The sequence below is a fragment of the Alosa alosa genome, chromosome 23, assembly GCF_017589495.1.
Source record: "Alosa alosa isolate M-15738 ecotype Scorff River chromosome 23, AALO_Geno_1.1, whole genome shotgun sequence".
NCBI classification, from domain to species: Eukaryota; Metazoa; Chordata; class Actinopteri; order Clupeiformes; family Clupeidae; genus Alosa; species Alosa alosa.
In genome coordinates, this window is record NC_063211.1 from 22,813,704 (window position 1) to 22,836,100 (window position 22,397).

Here is a 22,397-nt window from a genome sequence, read left to right on the forward strand (position 1 = left end):
GGGAAAAAAGCAAGAGCCTGTAACTGTATATGCTATGCAGCCAACACTCTCAACAAGGCCTCTTCCTGATAGGAAGCTGACTGACAACAGTTATTCAGAAAACTTTTCATAAGAAACAGCTAATTACTTCGATTGCACACTCGATTTAATGTCCTCCATTTTTGCCATTCAGAGACCCCAATCAAGGATGTTACTATTACCTGCAGTGTTAACAGCTTCTTAAGATCAGACCATATAATCTCTATGGCAACAGAGAAAGAATGATAAAAAAAATCAGCTATAGTTCATGCAGAATCCATGTGATCCAATAAGGAACAGTCAAAGAAACAATATCTCTTGAGAAACATGAACCATATCTATTTAGCAAGAAAGCTAAAAAGCATTAATTGTGCAACTTGTCGTAGGTTTATGCACATGCCAGAAAATAGAGCATGTTATATTTTTTTAACCTACCAGAACATAGACATGGGAACATTAATATGTGAGTTTAAGAAATGTGACATTTTCGACGTTTTATTGATTGTTTACCTGTGTGAATGAGATAATAAAGCTCAGTCAGACAAGCGGACACAGGTCAGCTTATAGGATGTGAATGTGCCAGTGAGTAATGCACGACACATGATTTAGTAATGACTTCAGAGCTGCATTTCCAAATAGTGATTCAGCTGTTTAAAATAAGCAAAGACAGGATGGAGGGAGAAAACGAAGAGAAGTTATTCTTTTATTTACCGTTTTCTCGGCTAGAGCAATTTGCTGCAAAGTAATATGTCAAAGAGCAGAGGAAATCAGAACTTTGGGTGACACTATGTTGCTCTTCCATGAATAAATCATGCTGTTTATCATTCTCTGGGGATAACAGCCTCAGACAGTGCTTCTGTAATTGGGAACTTTACCTTGACTTTTGAATAATGTTAAAATCAACCATATGTTATTTCTGGACAATTTCCCTTCTGAACATTTTTGGAAAAAAATAAAATAAAAATTTAACAGAGCAACTGACTGATACTGCCCATGATAATGATATCGCGATTCAGTTATTCTGCAATACTTGATACATTGCAAAAGATTAATCTACAATATATCTGTGTAAATAAATAATAAGAAAAAAAGGCAAAAAGCTGGAATTATGTATTTATTCACTGCATGCACTGCGTTATTGCCTTGTGCCCTCGACATCTTTAAAAAAAACTCCATGAAGCAAGACATCTCACATCCATACCAATACTCCTGTACATTCTGAGTGGTGTTCAAATAAGTGACAGATTACAGAATGTAGGTGGATCAGCGTTGCATTGAAAATACATTGGGGAAGTATTGTTCAAGGGACCCTGATCTCTGCCTCTTGGGAGGCATTAATAACCGCAACGAGCCCTTCCACTACCATAAAAACTACTGCACAATGAGGTGAAGCCACTTTCAAGGCAAAACGAAAATAAAAATATAGAATCTCTCGAGAACACTTGACCATCAACGGTAAACCGTGGCATGGACAAGTTGACACACTCAAGTTGACGCTAAATTGAAATGACTTCCCGTTGGATTCAAGGCGGCGCGCAGAGAGGTCACGACATCTTGTGAGGTATTAAAAAAAAACATAAATACAGTGGCTGTGCTCCGGGGCCAGCATGTGGTCCACCGCATTAGACCTGACAGGGCTCTCCGAGCGCCAGTGTTCCTAAAGCAGCCCTTTTAATTGGGTGGGGAACAGCTGCCACATATGACATTGCCCTGAGGAGGACAAGTGGCACGGTCTAACACACGCTAATAGGGTGCAACCTCTGCCACCTCCCCATCGAGGTCCTGCCGACAGCCAGGCGAACCGCTCGTCGCCTTACTTTCAAACAACCCTGGCACTAACTTTGATATCACAATTAATGCTCCATAATCCCCCGATGGCAATCGTTGTCTCACTGCCAGAGGTTGAGGGAGAGATACGAGAGTGTCATTAGAAGAGGTGACGTTATGGGTGATAACAAAGTCTAATGATGACAACGATGGTTCATGATAATCGCACGGCAGATATTACAGCGCCCATTAACGCGGCAGCAAACAGCTCTTCAATGATGCATAAGGACAGCAGCGACTCATCCAACTCGCATTCGGCGGTGCTCGTTTGGTTTTGCGTTTGCACTTAGAGGCAGATCTCTGCAGCCAGCCGAATGGCAGTTGAGTCCACTGAGACAGACGGGACTCTCATCTCCTGATATGAATGAGAGACCTGAGCCCAGTTTCTGAGGCTGATGATTATTGTTCATTTCCATCACTATTTGACACGCCACCTCATTTCCACACAGCTGGTGCCATACCCACACATCTACTAAATATTTCACAGTGACTCTTCTTATTATCCGTTCTTTTATAACCAACATAGCCCACAAAACAAAATAACAAAACACAGAAACATTAAAAGAGCTTTTCTCTCACCAAACAGCTGTGTCTAATTCCGATAGTGTAGTGTGAGTGTTGACTTGTGTGTGTGTGTGTGTGTGTGTGTGTGTGTGTGTGTTGGGAGGCTGGGGCTTTTTAACCACCCCACCCCTTCTTTTTTAAGGACTGGACAGAGAGAGGTGTCTGGACATTAATGAGCAGCACTGTAATCAGCCTGAAGCTAGTCTTTGTAGATCTCAGTAACCATGGTACCACCGAGGACTAATAAAACCCATAGTTCACACACCAGCAAGAGCATCATCTGTACAACATGCTAGGTTAATGGGATCAATAGTGCACAGAGATATGTTTCATTCATATGGTCATTTCCTGTGAATACAAATGTCTTTTTTAGACATACAGTAACAATCACAGGCAAGCTGATCTTGGACATCTCACAGATGTGTGCGGTGTAGTGCTTTACAGAGCCGCGATGCATTGGATTTTTGCATATATAATCAGCTTCCAGCATCTTGATACCCCCACTGGCTCCATTACGAGCATCTCTCACAATACCTTGGATCATTAGATCTCAGCGCGTCGAAAGGCTCACCTTCAGCATTCATTAGCCCGCCAGAACTGTGATGAAGACCCAGGGATTCATATCATGTAATGTCCCCAGGAGACGGGCTATTAATTAATAACAGGCCCACCAAAAGGGCCCTTCTGCACTTCTCTGTCTCTCTCTCTATCTCTCCCTCTCTTATTCGCTCTTTGTGTGTCCTCACAGGAAATTGAGTCTCTTATCACTGCGTTGCTGCCGCCAACATGTCTCCCTGACGCCGTTTTCCTGCACGCTGCATAAACAGCAGCTGCCATTACTGGCCTGCAAAGCCAGTGCCCGGTGACATTTCTCAAGAGGGGCTCACAAGAGACTTCACTAAATGCTGCTGACTTTCAATGCAATGCAAATAATTGAGAATTCTCAAACAGAAGACAAACCTCCCTTTCCTTTTCAGCTGTGAACACCTTTAAATATATTATTTTTGTTGTTGTTGTTTCTGGATGTTGATAAAGCGCTGGTATGGTAATGCTGTGTGCCTCCGGGCCTGTGAGCTTTCATGCAGACAGATATCTTGCCTTAAAGGGGTTAAGAGTACAGAGCAGCCGGTGACGACAGGAATGACACCTTTGCCCCAAGAGTGACAGCTCTATTGACATTCAGATGTCATCCTTGGCATGTGCGAGACGGGCAATACTGCTGCTGCCCAAGTTGGTAAGGTTGTGTGTGTGTGTGTGTGTGTGTGGGGGAGTGGGGGGGGGTGTTGCGTGGCAGGGGGTGTGTGAAGATTGACAAACTGTCGAGCTTGTAGAGAACAAACAGCCAAACCCAACCGACTGCTTCAGCCAAATGCAGATAGACAAATGTTTACTTGCCACTGGCATCAACATGTTGTCCCCACACATTTGTATACGCAAACAAATATATAACATCCGTCCGATTCCTCTGGAGCAATGTGAAGAACATGCACCTGGAAACATCACTCAATTCAACCCTCTAGCATGAAACAGACAAGTGCATTTTTTCACATTTATCTCCTCTGTACACTTCTCATTCTGTATCAAAATAGAAAGATGGAGCATAGTGTGTAAATTAAAAGGGGAAAAAAATAATCCTAAAATATCACTGTGTGTTCCACGCTTTGCTGAGCCTCGGGGAACTGAAGGAGAGCTGAGTAGATTAAGGGATTTCAGACTGTTCTTTCTGTCCATCATAATTTCCCTTAGTGATTAAAACACAAGGCAGCTTAACAAACTCCGCTGCAAGTAAGCAAAAACTCGATACCAGCCCTCAGCTCTTGTGCCATTCGGGGAGAAGGGGAAATGAAATGAAGGCCTGTCTGTTGATCTGCAACTTCCCCTAATCTCCAAATCTCATTTAATGTGAACTTAGCGGAAAAAAAAATCAAAACAGAAAAGGCACGTCGGTGTGAGAACTATAAGCGCTCTTTTTCCTAAGATGCTCTTGTACTGTAGCCCCGGCACTTACATAAAGCGATCGTACCAGGAATTATCAATTACTTTCCTTCTTCCCTCCACATTTGACCGACCATAAATATCCCAAATTCCACTGGGAGAACACAGGCCAAGCAAGACATTTCAATATACAGAATACATACTCGGGACGGCTTTAAACCTGCACACCTATATTTTTCCCCTCCTAAAATGGTGATAACATTAATCTGATCTAATATTACAATGTGCTAGTCCACATTGTTTGAGCACTACACTGCACAGGGGAGCTGTGGGCGAACGCAACGAGCTCTGTCCTTAAAAGACTGCACTGTGCTGAGGAGAGGAGAGGAGAGGAGAGGTGAATAGAGAGGAGAGGAGAGGGGAGAATAGAGGAAAGGGAGAGATGAGGAGAGGAGAGGAGAGGGAGAGGAGGATGAGGAGAGGAAAAGGAGAGGAGAGGAAGAGAGGAGAGGAGAGGAGAGGTGAGGAGAGGAGAGATGAGGAGAGGAGAGGAGAGGAGAGGAGAGGTGAATAGACGAGGGAGAGTTGAGGAGACGAGGGGAGAGGTGAGGAGAGGAAAGGAGAGGAGAGATGAGGAGAGGAGAGGAGAAGTGAGGACAGGTGAGGAGAGGAGAGATGAGGAGAGGAGAGGTGAGGAGAGGAGAGGAGAGGAGTGGTGAGCTTGGCTTGGCTCAGACAGAGGCTGTGAGACAGCTGCAGAGAGAAGGCCTGCTGAGTGAGAGGCACGGCTCTGAACCGCACATGAAATGGTCGCAGGGGAGAGAAGAGGAGATGAGGAGGAGGAGGAGGAGCACGAGGGAAGGAGGAGAGGAGGAGTAGGGAGGCCCAGCCCTGTTGGATACCATGTGTGACGCCCGCGCCTGAGAGCAGCTTGGCTGGGTGCGTGATAGATGAGGGAGTCCCCACAGTGTCCGGTGAAATTTGGCATGACGTGCACACACACACACACACACACACACACACACACACTCACACACACACACACAAGCGATTAGACACAGCTGCGTGGGACTGGTGTCAGATTGACGGACAGGCCGGATAGGGAAACGTTATTGTGAGATGACCGGGGGATCTTGATGACCTCTCGGTGGAGGGCTGAGGGAGTGTGATGAATCAGACACTTTTGCATGGGCGACGACAGGTGAGGGAGATCAGCTGATGCAGAGAGAAGGGCGGGCGGTGAGATTATTAAGGCGGAGCCTCACCACTACATCCCCAACCCACCCGACACCAGCCAAACCCCTTGGCAACAACTGAGCTCTTTGTGATCGGAGGGGAATTTATTTTAGAAACAATCATAACATTGTTGTATGAAGTGATTTAGTTCATTAGGAAGTCATGAACGTTGCCCTAATTAAAATGCCCTAGAGTTGAGAACTAGCTGTACTACACTAGAGGTCTTTTTACTTTTTGGACATTTGCCTGGACATTTGGCTTTCCACAGAAAACATTTCCATGGGGCAAAATCAAAATAATGTCACAGAAAAATCTAATTTCAACAAAATATAAAAATATTTTCACCTGTTTGTCACTGATGGACAAATGGAAACTCACTTCCTTTCAGGGGAAGCAGGACAGCTTTGAAGCGATTACTGCCTATTCTACCTACCGCTGTGAGCCAGACTCTGTCGGGATCTGTCTGAATCCCCTCGTTCTTTAGCAGGATCCCTCTAGCTCTGCTAGAACCGTCCCACGGGAACAGCACAGGCTAAAGTACCTGTCAGGTAAGTCTACACTCAGGTGAGAATACTGGATGTCTCGATGGCCTACGTATCGTAACATCGTAACAGTCTGGTAAGATGCTTAGAACATGTGGCATCTCACCAGACTGTTACAATGTTATATGTTTCTGTGAATTCAGTGTGAAATAGAAAAGTGTTTAAAATGATTTTTGCCGGCAATACTTTCTCCCCTATTTACGGATAAGGGATACAATAAACACCACTGCTTACGGGTCAATACAGAACAAGCTCACTCCCAGACTGACCATAGTTAAAATCATTCATCTGCAACGCCAAGGCCTTGTTTGTGATCAAGTGGACATGATGAGAGCACTCACGTTTGGAGATTCTCAGGATTGTCCTCTTCACGTCTCCATTTCCTGACCCCCAGCAGCCGTCCTCGTCGTCACAGTCGCCGCTGTAATGTCCCTCACGGTCACCACTGCCCGTCTCAATCTCGTCTAGAGTCCCAAACTTTGGGATCGACTTCCCTTGTAACAGCTGCAGAAAGACGAAGACAACGATTCACTACACATAAACATATACTAATAATCTCAGCAGATACATTGTTATTCACGTCATTATGAAAACACAATTCAATTGCAATCATTGGCAATAAGAAGATGAAGAGTTTTGGTCGAGCAAATGCAATTACACTTGAAAATAATTGAAGAACTATGAGACAATCGACACAACAAAGCACCAGTGCAAATAATCATCTTACATTTCCTTGAAAAAGTCCTGTTAAGCCGCTTTGACCTGATAACGGCAATAATAACCACATCCTTTAATAAGCACTAATAATTTCAGTGTTCCTGTGCTGCTTGTTAATGGTGGCAAACTTTGTGAACTACACAGTCATACACAGTGATAATGACTTGCCTTAATTACCTCATTGAGATGCAGGACCACCTCTCAGACATTGAAAGCTGTTTGTATTTATCAGACAGGTAGGGGCTTTATAGGCCTGCTGTAATTGTCCGCGGTAATTAGTTACTGTAGTGGTTCAATATTAGTGGATTAAGTGGCAGACCTAATGGATTATTCCAGCCGTGATGGACGGCTGACGGAGACACACAAACTGCAGAACAGAGCAGCCACTTTGAGCTTGTTTTAGAGTCTGCCCACGCACAGTGCTGCAGAACTTAACATGTTTTTTTTAAAGAAAGGACCATAAAAGCAACAAAGAAAGAAAGAGAGTGAGAAAAAGGAGGGGGGGGAGAGAGAGAACAAAAGAGGCAGAAATAAAGAAAGAAAAAAAAGAAAGAAAGAAAGAAAATTAAGTCAGAAATAACAAGGAAGGCTATACAGCCAGAAATAAAAAAGAAATGGCAAAACTTTGAGGGGGGACGTGAGCTATGGCAGAACATAGATATTAACCTGCCTCCCACACAGTGGGCTATAATGAAGTTATTCATACCATGGGTAAAATGGCTTTGCTTAATTTCCTGCCCTATAATTAAATGGTGCATTCCCACTGAAATGGAAGCGCACAAAAGGCTACCGCAGAGTCATAATCAGAGACAAACTTAGTTCACGCTTTCCACATTTCAGAAAGAGCCTACTTATTCAACACATCAAGCAGCTTAACTGAGCCAAGAACATAGGTGATCGTATATGCCTGAACTGGACTCCAGATTTAATTTGTGGCAGACATCTTCATTGCAGTTGACAGACATTTAAAGGAGAACTCCAGCCAATTTTAACACGGAGCTCAGTTGATCATGTTCACGGCATACTGTCGGTTGGAAAAATGTGAAAAAAAAAAAATCGGTGCTGTTTGACGGGAGTTAGGCAGCTGCTGAATGGAGTATGAAGAACCAAAGAAGACAGGATAAAAAAATAATAATTGCAGACATAGATTAGATATGTAGGCTACAAATAAATACATGTATCTACAGTTTGGTCAAACTGGTAGGCCTAATTAATTTCCACAATTACCTAATTACAGTGCATGCAAATGCACTGTTCTGTTATCCGAAGTCTTCTTCTTCTTCTTCTTCCCACCAAATTTCTGCATCTAATTCAGCTTTAACCGTTTAACGTAGAAACTTTGTTCAAACTTTGTAACGTAGGTCTTGAAAAGGACACGTGGGGAATGTATTTTTCACTTTTGTAAACTTTATACTTTTTGAGATATTAATAAAAAACAAGCTTATTTTTCCCCATAGACTTTGCATTAGCACTATGACATCACAATGGACTAATTAACTTGATTTGCACCTGTATCAACTTCCAGCTGCTCACTACTAGGACCCATCAAAGGGCCAGTTAAACTGATTGCACCTGTATCAACTGCTTTCTGCTTAACTAGGCCAACTCTCTCTGTGTCTCTCCATTCTACAAGGATATAAGGCACATTCCATCCAACTTTCTATCCATTCATCCTCTTCAAACCATTCACTCATCCACCTATTAAACTATCCACCAACATCCATTAAACAATCTGCCTATCAACATCCATTCAACTTTCTGTCTATCAACATCCATTACACTATCTAAATTCAACTTTTAAACTATATACTCTGTCTAAGGCTTTAAGCATACAATCTGGCTCTCTTAAGACTATTCTGTTCAACTATTTCCTCTGCCCACAACTGTTTCAAAATAAATGTCCTCACAACAATAATTCACTATTAAATAATTTAACTATTTAAACTACTCAACTATTTAACTGTTCAGACATTTCAACTGTCAGTTGTTATCAACTATGACTCCTGCCAACTGTTTCCAAGTAAAAGTTTGTTTTGCATTTTATGTTAATATACAGTATGTTTATATTTTCATGCACTGGTAATTTCCTCGAAATTACATTTTCTAGTTGCTACCTCATTTACGTACAGTAAATATTTACAGTAAATTATTTAAACAATGGGGAAATACATAATTAAAAGAATGAAACAATGTAGAAATAGCCTAGGCTACATAAATAGCCTACATAAATGAAGCAATGTGGAAATGGAACAGATAAGTCAAGCAATGTGGAAATACATAGCCTACGTAAATAAATAGAAAGACAGAAATAAATAAATGAAGAAATACAGAAATAAATGAAGAAATACATAATTAAATTAATTAATAACTAGGTTCCATGACCAAACTGTACATTCATCTATTCATTTGTACATCTCCTAATTTATGTCTGCATTTATTTATTTATCCTGTCATCTTTGGTCCTCCATATCCCATTCATTTAGAGTTTCCATGTTGTAAGTATGATTGCCTCCCACTGTTAACTTCCCACTGGACTGGTTTAGCATAGGTTTGGAGCATATACGGATATACACACACACTGCAGAGATGGATCCTGCAGCTTCTGCCTCTGTAAAGCCACACTGGACAAATCGAGAACATTAAGTATGGGGCGTGCAAACTATAAGCAACTGCTTTATCCTCACAAATTACTATGCAGAGCACACACAGCAGGATTACTGACCAGACACTATGATGTAAACAAGTGCAATCCACCCCGCAGGTCGTCTATCTAAATGTGTGTGTATGTTAAGTTATGGTATCCGAGTTTAGCAACAAAATACGTTCTCTGAGTTGTCAGGCAATGCCACTTACATTTCAAATGGTTGAAAACAACCTCAAATGCAACAAACATCGGTGATCACAAACATACAAGTTAGAAAGCCTATGATCATTGAAATTAAGAGGCCTACAGTACATGTGTAAAACAACCGGTTTAACACCTTCTCACTGTTGGACCTAGTATGAGCTATGAGTACTACCTTCTGCATGTCCACATTATGGTCCCATATGGAAATATCACTTCCACATCTGATGCGAGACACAGGTGGAGCAAGAGGTATAGAACGAGGTATAGCGCCACCAATCAGAGCTGTAGGGCTTTATGCGCAATCTAAACAAAGACAGTGTCTGTGAAAAGGACATTAAATAACAAAATATGGACAGCATCCATGACAAAAAAAACTTCCTGGCAAAGTCATTTTTTATAAATTGTTGTGAATAATAGGCATAAAACTAACTAACACAAAAAAACTGGGCTTACTGTTTTAACACGGATCTTTTTCAGTATGTCTAAAATCTAAGTGGAGCAATTTAAAACAAGTTTGCAGGGTCATTCCCCACATTCCAGAGTGCGTCTTGCAAAAGCAGATCAGCAGCCAGAGAACTGTGTTTGCCAGATCTTGAGAGGTCATATCACAGCAACTCTCTCTTGAGATGCAAACAATGGAGCTTGTAGAAACAGAAATCAATCATCAAACTGCCTTTTACAATTTCTATCAGACAGTGGAATCAAGGGAAATATTGTCCTGGTATTAGAACCAAAATTAAACAAAACACTCAGTATAGTGTTCTCTTTCTCTCTCACACTCTCTCTCTCTCTCTCTCTCTCTCTCTCTCTCTCTATACAGATGTTCCTGTTAGGACTTCTCTGTCAAAAATCAGGGTTTCATTCATTTCTACCCAGAGCTGTCACTCTGGTGTGACCTTGCCAGTCAGTGCAATATAACTTTATCAACCAGCATCAAACAGCAAATGAAATCAAAGTTCGACCCAGATAGGAACACGGTACTAGAAAATGTTTCAAATACACAACAGAAATCATTTCAAGCCTACAGAAAAAAAAAAAACTTCCTCTATTTTCCTCTATTCTGTCTCTGGACACACTGACATAAAGCCTACTTTTAGAAGTTCTAACGATGACAACAACAAGGACAATGTTGTTTTTGTGTTCTTATTCTCACTGTAATGTAAATGACTGAGACTGACTGCTTGATTGGTTGACTGCTCTTCCTGACCTGAGCAGAAAAGAGTCAAAAGCTATCGTGCACCTGGCACAAGGTGGCCCAAGTGCGTCACAAGGCTTATTCTAATCTTGCACTCAAAAAAGTGAGTAATTTTTCGCCATGCGCTCCACTTTTATTAAACCTTGCGCCCAGGGGTGTGGCAATTAACCACATAAGGGGCCCTATCGTGCACCTGGCACAAGGTGGTCAAAGCGCATTACAAGGCTTATTCTAATCTTACACTCAATAAAGTGAGGAATTTTTTGCCAATACGCTGCTCTTTTATTAAACCTTGTGCCCAGAGGTGTGGCAATTAACAACATAAGGTGTCGTCTGGCGCATGATCCAAAAATCGCTATCTTACTAAAATAGGGCCCCATATGTTCCATAACACGGAAGAGGATTTTGATTTCTGTGTCACCCCTTCAAATCAGACAAACAGAGCAGACTTAGAGCAGACAGCCTGAATTCAATAAGGAAAGAGAACATGCAGGAAGAAATTCACTTAACGATAAAACCATTCTCAGTTCAGTGTGTTTGTTTAGCCTCAAAAAGAGATGGACTATTAATCAGGAGCGAAATAATCACACATCCTGTTCAAGAAAGTATGCAATAATTGCTAGCTGCATAACTATATTTTACTTTGGATTTGATTTGGATTGGAAAATATTGTCACTCTCACTTAGTTGAACACATGCTGTCAAAACTGTGCCCTGATTTTTTCCGGAATAACAGACAAATGTCAAACACTGTGGTTGTCAGCTAAGAAAAATGGAGTGGAATCACTAAGGCAATCGTGTTCTTGAGAGCCAGAGGTTAGATAACCATCCTTAAACTGATGGCCGCCACACTGCTCCTCAATCACAAATGTTTTTCCTGGCAAATGCCAGAGAGGCCTCTCTTTTTTTTTGGAGGAGGCGAAAAAGCACCCCTGTTTTTTTCCCATCTCTGCAAAAACTGCCCCTGAGCAACACATTCCTACTGGTCTCAGAGGGACTGAGGGGGAAAAAAAGAATCCTTTTCTTCCCTCTCACATTCATGTTTTTGCCGGGAAAGCCGTTTAATTGTCACACACTTTGATTCATAATTGAGTTATGTTTAACGGACAGACACAAGAGCTTCCACTTATCACTCCCAATTCTCACAGAAAAAAATAGATGGCTGTAGACGTGTCGTTCAGTCTTTTGTGGTAGAAACAGAAAAAACGCACAGCTGCAGAAAGAAAATAAGATGCTTTGCATCCATTCCCACATTTGCTCATTCTGCAACAGCTATCCAAATCTGTGAGTTGACAAGAGTAATTACTGTTCTGTGTCTAAGGTTGGAACAATGTACACTAATGACAACACACAGCTCCAGTTCAGCTCTTACTCCTGTCAGTGTTTCTCACAACACGATTAAGAGGTTATATTATCTAGGATGTGGGTTTCCAAAAACCCATACTCAAAGACTTTGTTACTGATAACAAGAAAATGACAGACCAGAGCTTTTTGGAACACTCCCAATAACATCCATTGACAGCCTGCTTTACCTATCTTACTGTCTGTATCCCCATTGAAATGCAATAAAAACAGCTGAGGCTGTTATAAATAATTGAAACATAATGAGCCATATATTTACAAACGTTGCTTGCACATCAACACTAAACAACAACAACAACAACAACAACAACAAAAACATGCCAGTGAGCCGACATTTTCCTGAGGCGACCTCTGATACCCTTTCCTCCCCAGTTAGAGGTAAACATGAGTGTAACTTGACCTTACAAATGTCAATCAGAGGCCTAATCTTTCTTTACACTTGAGATGGAAAACAAATGGGATTTTATTTGACTCCAGTTGATTGCTATTGAGCAGCCAGAGCCGTGATTTATTGCTCTATGTGACAGTGCTATTAGCCTCGATCCTGTAAATGAAATAAGGCTATGCCAAGCCTGTGATTATTATTCCGTCCGCAGGTACATGAAGTATTTTGACATGTTGAGGCGAGACAAGATTTACTCACAGAAGCTCTGATTTAGAGAAGTATCACAACCCAATTTATACAGTGTCACTCTCTCTAACCACCTGCTTTTTTATGACTGCTTGTTTCAAAGATTGACCACAACCTGCTGTATTTTTGTATTACATGAAAGCAGTACTTAAAAAAAGAGTTGTATTTCAAAACTTGGTTTCGAGACAAAGTTTTGAGATGCATCAAATATATATGCAGGCTGGGGCTTAAACTAGGGGACACAAGCAGCATGTACTTGAGTGGTACAAACTGTCAATTGTACCCTATGACAGTTCTTAGCTATGCAAATCTTGTCAAAATATGATTGCCTCAAAGAGAGTAAAAAAGAGAGGAAGCTTGGAGGACTTGGATGATTGTAGTGCATTAATCAACATAGCTGTGACAGCAGGCTATGTTGTGGAATTTTCATCAGCCTTTACAGAGAGATAGGTGTTGCTCTGAAAGCCTTTTGTTCGGAGGTCACAAAACACTACCCTGCTACTTATGTAATTCACAAGAGAATGGATTCTTTACATCAGAGTTTGGGTACAAGCTCTGAGACATAAGAGCAGAACTGAATGGGACTGCAGAGGTATACTAAAAAACACTGCAGAGGCAGGTTCCACCAAAAAAAGAAGGGAAAAAAGAAAAATGTGTTCATAACAGCTAAAAAGTCAGAGTTGAGAAGAGTTTGCAAAGAGGTGTTTACATCCACTGAGCCAAGAAATATGGGCAACATTGCATTGTTACATATTAAATTATGTAAACATAAATATACTACATAGTGTACCCCACAAGCTTCTGCAAATATCTATGCTAAAGATGTAGAAGTAACAGGTTGTCTCATATGCTAATACTAGTTAATGCTAATAGATGCAACACAAAGCAAAGTATGAAATTATTACTGAAGAGCCCGCATTGATTTCTTGGAGAGCTTTTTTTCGTTGATTTTCGACAATCTAGTGGGTTCTCTTTAAAGGAAGCTTTCCATCTCAAGAGTGCTAAAAACGCAAGATGAAAGCTTTAGCCTGAGATAGCAGATGGCTATCTTCCTTCCTTTCACTTTTGTTTAACACGTACGTCGAGAAAAAAGAAAGAAAAAAAAAACGATGTCCTTTAAAGGCCAAGTTTTGTATGGGTGATGGCTATCTTTAAAAGAAGAGCTCTTTGTGCTGGAACGAAATGAAGTCATCTAAATGCATTCAGGCTCTGACGCAGCACACTTTCAAATGGGGTGGCCCGGCACTGGTTTACAGAAATGTCGACCATGTCAGAATGATCAATATCCCCATTAACAGGAGCCCAAGGAACTACAAAAGGACCAGGGGATGCCAGAGCCTGTGCATGTATGGAGATTGTGACAATGATATAGTAAGAGTATTTCACATCCCTGACCGAATGCAATTACCCGCCGCCCCGGCGATGTTTAAGTCATCCCACAGCACTGTATATTGAGGTTAGCGGTACGAGTGACCACGAACATTTACATTAGAAACAGGGACGAGAGATGAATTATATTACTGCACGGGTTAGTTTGCTTAGTGCTCCAGCCCCTATGGGGTTCTTTATTATTTTATACGGCATACTGGACTGGCTGTGCGGATAAGCATGCAACTTTAGACCTGTTTATTTCATTCCCTCCACTGCGGTTCATTATTATGCTCTACGTGGTCTCGCAGTGATGCACATCACTGATCAATAATATGTGTAATATATGCATAACAAGTGGCCGTGGTGGGACAAACAGAAAAGAACAAAGAGAGTATACACAATCTGGGGTGCCTCTAGTGAGCGCTCAATGCAGTCTGACGAAAACGCTGGGGGCTCTGCCTCTGAAGGAGGATGAAATTAAAGAATAACAGAGCAAATAAAGACTAAATGAATGACCTGTTACATTCATGCCTATTACAATCTATCTGGTATGTGTTTACTTCCTCAGTAATGGCCCGGGAGACTTCCCTTCTCAATCAAGCTCCATCTTTGACAGAGGTTGACAGCTGGAGGTATAGGATGTATCTTGGTGTGTGTGTGTGTGTGTGTGTGTGTGTGTGTGTGTGTGTGTGTGTGTGTGTGTGTGTGTGTGTGTGTGTGTGTGTGTGTGTGAAGGGGTGGGTGGGTGGGGGTGGGGGTGGGGGGACTGGCAACACTTGCTCCTGTATCCTGGGATCAATCAGGATAATTGGTAATTATTCAAGCTGAGCCCCATCCTTCTCTGCTGCTTATCTCCCAGTGTCCTTAGGGGTCGGGGTGCCAGACCCAGGGGCCAACAGAGCGGGATTAGATTGATTTGTGCAGGAAGTAACAGCTTCTCATGGAACACTGAATGACGAGTCATGACCTCAGATATTCACAAGTATGTACATGGTGAGACACACACAGAGAGAGAGAGAGAGAGAGAGAGAGAGAGAGAGAGAGAGAGAGAGAGGAGGTGGGTGGGTGGTGGTAGTAGTGGGGTTCTTGACAGCTCAGGAAAAGGATTGCTGTGCTTGGCAACTTAGCATGTCTAAGAGGGTTCTGCTATGGCCTGTTAAGACCATGAGAGCAACAGCTGTGTCAGTAACAGTGTAAAGCTTTCGCTTATTTATATCTCTTTATTTATTTGCCATAATATAACTTTGTTTACATATGCGTGGAAAGCCACAAATTAAATGTCAAAAGAACTGAGCTGCATATATTTTGTATTCAGCCTCCTTATAACTTTCCTTTTGGAAAAAGTAAATAAAATCAAATTCAAGAAAAATCCCCTATGAAACTCATTACTATCCCATTACAAGTTGGCATCATATGTAGAAAATGACTTCTCAAATAAACTACAATGAGATTACTGTCACTAGGAGAGCCAGGGCATAACTGTCAACACTGCATGAGGAAAGAAAACAAAAAAAGATTATGATTCTCGATTTACTGTCATTTTTCCAAATTATAAATGGCAACTGGAGAGGAACACCACTAAGCCAACTGGTAAACAAATAAACCTAGATGACATTCTAAAACATTGCACAGCCCTATTTAAAGATGCGTTTAACAATGTTAACAGAAACACCATGGAACAGTGAATTGGCATACCCATCCAGGCTTGAATAACAAGCACTATGGATATTTGATCTTCCAAGGATTCAAGGGTTTTATGCCGTCGCCCCAAATCAAATCAGACTGTCAGAGAGCGCGTGACAGAGCGGCTGACATTTTGTGCCTTTCTAGATAACCGGCGATGATCATTGTGACGCCGGGCTGACTGTTAATGGGTGGTTTATTAGCTGATGATCTAAATGAGCCGTGAGCCGAGGATGTCTTATCGTGTGCGCACAGCCAGGGCTATGAAAACTATTTTTGAAAATCCATCTGTCTCCGACGTCACAACACAGTCGGCTCTGGATAACACTGGCTGGCCTAACCAAAGATGAATTCCGAGAGAGAGAGAGAGAGAGAGCTCTCAGTTAGAGGAGTTATATCCTCTATATGAGAGAGAAAGGGACAGAGAGAGGAGAGAGAGAGAGAGAGAGAGAGACTCTAATCTTGAGAAGATAAATTGGAAAACAAGAAAAGATATAGAAACGAAGGTACATCAGCAGACGGACAAAGATGGCTTTGATGTTTGCTTTTTCTTACCACTAATCTTATCCCAGTCTAGACATGTATTATCAAAGGGTCTTACTTTCACCGAAAATGGAATCACAAAGTACTTCCTTTGAACGTACAGACTACTTGAAATCATTACAAAAATAAGAAATGAGATCAAAAAAAAAAAAAAAATCAATGTTGAGTTAATTTGTTTAAAAGTAGGAAAGCGTTATCAGAGCAGTCCTGTGAACCTCTGGCTAGAGAAACTGTTTGGTGCATCGAAAGCATCTTCAGGATCTGGATCAAGAAACAGCTGCTAGTGCTCTGCGCCCTTGCCACAACCTTCCTCTCGGAGACAAAGACACACAGCAGCACCTCCACCAGGGAGCTGAGACGACACACGTCCAGCTATACCTTCACATACAAAGCCCATTCATCACACCCCTGTGTGTGTGTGTGTGTGTGTGTGTGTGTGTGTGTGTGTGTGTGTGAGAGAGAGAGTCGTCTAACCCGGTTTCTTTCCCCCTCTGTAAATTAGTCTGTCATGAGCCTGGGTGTCCCGGGCTTTAAACAAACACCCACAGATGCTGTTTATATAACTTCCAGAAACACGGAATCCACCGCGCGCTAATGGGGAAACCACAAGAGGAACATCGCTCAGGGTCCAGTCAGAAGCCCCAAAGAGTCTCACGGAAAGGGGAGCGACACCCCCACCACAACCACCCCCCACCCCACCCAAAAAGGACCCCTCAGCAGTCAGCCATTTCTTTATCAATCTGCTTGCTGAGATGAGCAAGTACATGCCATTTTACATTCCTTTTAATCCAGCATAATCACTTTTTTTGTGAATAATACAATTCAATGTACATGCATAATGTCCAAATATTGGATGATGTAAAACACTACTGGGTGTACACATTCCTGTACTGTGTAACATAAATATGAAAATACTTACTAACTGTAACTGTAATAGATGTAAGAAAAACATCGATCCAGAGGTTGGATGTTTAAATGTCACTAATGAAAGTGTCTATGAATTAAAAAGCTCACTTATTGTACTGAGTGATTCACTCAAGGATAGTTATTCATGTCTGGTGTTCCAAAAGCTTCAATTCTGTTGCGTTTCAAGCTAGTTTGCTCAGAAAGTTTCAGAAAGTGCTCAGAAATGTTACTTTTCTGAACTCTGTAACATCTATATATTTCATGACTTCTTGATATCAACTAAATTAAATTACTGAACGAAATTGCTTCTTGAATAACAAGGCTGATAAATTAATATGAAGACCTACTGTAGGCCTTTTTAAATGCATAAAAACCGTGCTTCCATTTCAGTCCTGACAACATGACGAAAGGTCAAACAAAATGAAGAAGAAAAGAAAATTAAGAAAGAAAGAAAAATCTTGTTGGACAGGTCTGAGTTTCTTTAAATGGTACATTAGCCCTGATATTCTGAAGGTCAGGTTTGTGATTCATTTGTTATACCGAGCCAGCACTTTAAAATAACCATAAAGTATTTTCCTCTCTCAGTGTCTACAGCATGATTTCAGCACTTCCCATTTTAGAGATTCTATTGGTTCTGTGTTATCCATTTTGGATTTATGGAAAGGAAAGCTATATTAAATTCCATAACATGTAATTACGGTTACAGTAAACAATAAGAAATCAACAAAACAACAGGAAAACCCTATTTTAGCCAGGTGTAGCATTAAGGGACGAGAAAAATAAAGTGTGAAGAAACCATCAACACTAGCAAAACAAAAATGGTATGTCCTCGGTTTTGTACACAAGTGCTTTGATAGATTTTTCAGTGGTGGACTTCCTGTGTGGTTAAGACAAGGTCAGGTGACATTGATGGACGGGGCACAGCTGTCCGAGCCTCATTTACACTCCAGACTTGCTGAGCCTCATCATTGGCGTCGCGGTCTCCGGAGGAAAAAGGTCATATTGACACGGAGTGTCACCTTGACGGAGAAACAAACGCCTGTGAGCAGTGCAATGTGCGCCAACGCTGGGACAGCAGCATTCAGCTTTGGCTTTCTGCTGGCCTAGCTTGACAATATCGCATGGATTTATCTGTGCACTTGCTGAGTGTGGGTATATGCGTGTGTCTGTGTGTGTGTGTCTGTGTGTGTGTGTGAGAGAGAGAGAGAGAGAGAGAGTGTGTGTGTGTGTGTGTGTTAGGGAGAGAGTGTGTGTGTGTGTGTGAAAAGGTGGGAGAGCGAGAGGGAGACAGAATAAGATGGGGGGTAGATGAAGCATGTGTGTATGCCCTTTCATGAAGACGTGTCTCTAACTCTGCAGGTGATCTATTTTTCATGCTTCCCTTGTCTCTTTTGTGTTCCTCTCTCTGTTGTGTGCACACAAACAGAAACGCACAACCTCACACACACGCACACACAGACACAGAAACAGAAACACGCACACACATACACGCACGCACGCACGCACGCACGCACGCACGCACACACACACACACACACACACACACACACACACACACACACACACACACACACACACACACACACACACACACACACAGACACGCACGCACGCACGCACGCACGCACGCACACACACACACACACACACACACACACACACACACACACACACACACACACACACACACACGCACACGCAAACAAGCACAATCACGAGTACTCTCAATCCCTATTTGTGCTGCACACATGCCTGGTTCTCTCCACCCCTGAGGCCCTTTATTGCCCATTTATTTCATTAGCTTCGGCCAATGTCCTGTCACCTGGCTCGTGCCGGGCAGAGAGGGGGGCGATGGTGCGGGCAGAGGCCTGTGGGGCAGCCGGTATCTGCCACCCTGCTCTCCCAGCCTACCTGCCAATGCGGAATTACTGGCAGCTCAGAGCTCACTCCATGAAATTCTATAAAATTGATCCAGGGACTAGAATGAATGGGCCAAGGAGCCGGGGGGAGATCACTTTCCTTCCACCTATCAGCAGCCGCTGGGACACTGACACTCACCAGGTGTCTTCTTTCTCTTTCTTCTAGCTTCTTTCTTTCTCATCCATATATCGATCCTTTCTTTCATTCATTCATTCATTCATTCATTCATTCATCCATTCTCTATTTTCTCTTCATTCTCTTTGAGCTTTTGAAAATGCTGTCATTCTCTATGGACTTTCATATTTCTTCCTCTTTATCTTGTTTTCTTTCATGGCCTTCCTCTCTCCCTTTCTTTCTTTTTTTCTTTCTTTCTGTTTTTCTTTCTTTCTTTCTTTCTTTCTTTCTCTCTCCTTCACAACGACTCAGACTCTCTCCATGTTTTTTTTGCCATTACCTACCTACAGCACCTTACCCCAACCCTACTATGTGAAGACAGCATTGCAGTTGGCTTGGTGTCTGTGGAACCTAGAAGGTATAGGACCACAATCAATGATACACTGACTTGACATGTCATGATACATTGGCTTGACAGTGACAAGCAGTGAGGCTCACGTTTCAAGCTTAGGGACCAGACAGGCGCACCTCTGCTTGTCTTGTCCCAAAAAAGACACGTCATCAGCTGAACACAGAATGGAATGTAAACGACATTACCACTCTGTCTCCATGGCTACCGTGTGGAGGAGAGAGGACGGCAGAACCGTGTAATGAGGTCTCTGGCAAACCCCAATGCCTAATTTATGGGTAACCCTGAGAGATGTCTTCACCTGTGAACTGTCTCATAGCAGTCATTGAATGGATCCAGATGAGAGACCCAGGCCTGAACTCTGACACCCATTTCAGGTAGAGGTCTCCAAGCCACATTAAGTGCTCAGATGTTAAATGAAGTGGCAATTACTCCTCTATAAACTAAACTGTGTACTTAATTTTCCATGTTTCACTCTCAGTGTGATTTGGCTACAATTCATCGCATGGAGAGATTGTTCTCCTAAAGAAAGAGAAAGGTAATTGCAGCAATTTAAAAGCAGGACATATTTTCAGTGTAAATACTTTGCTCGAGAAAAATGTTGAAGAACATCAATAATTCACAGACCAAAACAAGCCCCCGACTGCACGTCAATGCACAGTAAATAATTCAACCTATAGGCAAAGGCTGATTGCATGTGATTTCAATCGTGACACGCATGGCAGTGAGCAGTGGCCGGGGGAATAAAGAGAAGCAAGCGAGAAAGGGACACAAGGCCCACAGAAGTCTCCGCAGACTCCTCTACTTCATTTGATCTGGAGAGGGGAGAGGGGCTGAGAGGGGGGAAGGAAAGGGGAGCCTGCAAGTAATTCATGGTTTCAAATAGTCCGAAAAACCTTTGATGAAATTTGGGAGAGTTTTTTATTTTATTTTTTCCCCCCTACCCCATCCTTCATTTATCCTTAAAAAAAATCAAGATGGTGGAGATTTAAGCATGCCTTTCCATTCTGTCTGTTCTGGTGTGGTGTGTGAGGAAGGGCAGCTTTAAGGTGAACAGCTCCCGCCACTTCTGACCCAGCGGACAGGCGTGAGAGGAGCACAGACTGGGATTAGCAGTTCAATCGATGGCTTCAGAGGAAGACCGGAGAGTACTGGAGTCTTTATTCAAATGAGAATAATTGATTGGTCACCCTTTTGATTTGCATATAAATGAAACCCACTTTATCGGGCTTGCCCACCTGTTTGAATTTCAAGTTTTTTTTAAACCATTTGATCCCCCCACCCAGAACAATACTATCATGACGCCCTTAAAAGGCATAATACTACAATCACATATCAGTCTGAACGTATCATTTACAAAAGGTCCCAATTTACTTAAAGTCAGCTTGCAATAGGGAGCAGTGAAAACGACAGTGTCGCTTACACGTCTCATTACGAGCCATTATCTCACCCAGCCAAGCAAGTTGTGATGTACCACTACGCTAGGTGAACAGGCTAAATATTAACGGTGACAGCACCGTTTTAATTAGCAGAACTCACAAGCACTGGCTGAAGGCTGAGTTATGATAATTTAACCTTGAGAGAAGCGCTTTTGCATGCCCACCATTTCATGCGACTGGCCTATTGCATGCCGATGCTCCATAGCTGTCCATCATTCACGCATCTGGTCTCTGAGAGAGATGGGCGAAAACACTCGCTCACAAGCACATGGACAGGCATGTGCACTCATGCATATGCAAACGCCATGTACACCATCCAAACCATCCAAATGCACACATCCGCATGCATGTGGACACACAAACATGTATGCACATGCCATTCATACATATGCAAACATAAACAGATAAACATACACACACATCAGCAAACATCCCCTTACCCTGACATTATGCACATACCGGTATGTAAGCACACACGTGCACACGCACACACACACACATGCACACACACACACACACACATGAATATATGCACACACACACACAGCTAAAAACAGATAATGAGAGCTGCGATTCCCATGAAGAGACTAATGGGTGCAGTATGGATTTATGAGCGAGATGTGACACCTCACAGATGGTGTGGATTAGGCAGGAGTGCCAACGGAGGGGTCGGCAGAGACGCCCCTGCTTCCAGTCGGCCTGCTGGGAGCTCACTGTGGCCACTCACCAGCGCTCAGGCCGGATTAAGGCTCAACGTGCGATCTCAGACCCCAAACAGGCAAGAGTAAATATACTCCAACTCCAGCAGATATACTGGAATGACAAAGGCTTCATGGTGAGGATAAGATGTGGTCTCACTTTGAGAGTGAGAAAAAAATATTCACAGGAGGAAAAAAAATATATAAATATACAAAGAGAAAGAGAGATGGAAAGAGAGAGAGAGATGGAAAGCAGGTGAGAAAAAAATAGAGGTAGAGAAAGACTGACTGTAAGAGAAAGGACAAAAGGAAAAACAAATGGGGAGAGGTGGAAACAGAGGATAAAAATGGTGACTGATAAAAAAAGAGAAAAGTTGAAAAACTAGGGAGGGAAGGAAAGAGACAGAAACAGCCAGAGAAACAGACAGAGACAGAGAAAG

At 42.3% G+C, this 22,397-nt stretch overlaps 1 protein-coding gene across 1 annotated transcript in view; it reads right to left on the minus strand.

Annotated features, from left to right (window-relative positions):
• The window catches only part of gpc5a (glypican 5a), a 136,732-nt gene that overhangs the window by 29,383 nt on the left and 84,952 nt on the right, over nucleotides 1–22,397 (minus strand). Inside the window, exon 7 of the mRNA XM_048235517.1 lies at nucleotides 6,464–6,626. Coding sequence (XP_048091474.1) covers nucleotides 6,464–6,626 — 163 coding nt within the window. The remainder of the gene's footprint in view (nucleotides 1–6,463; nucleotides 6,627–22,397) is intronic.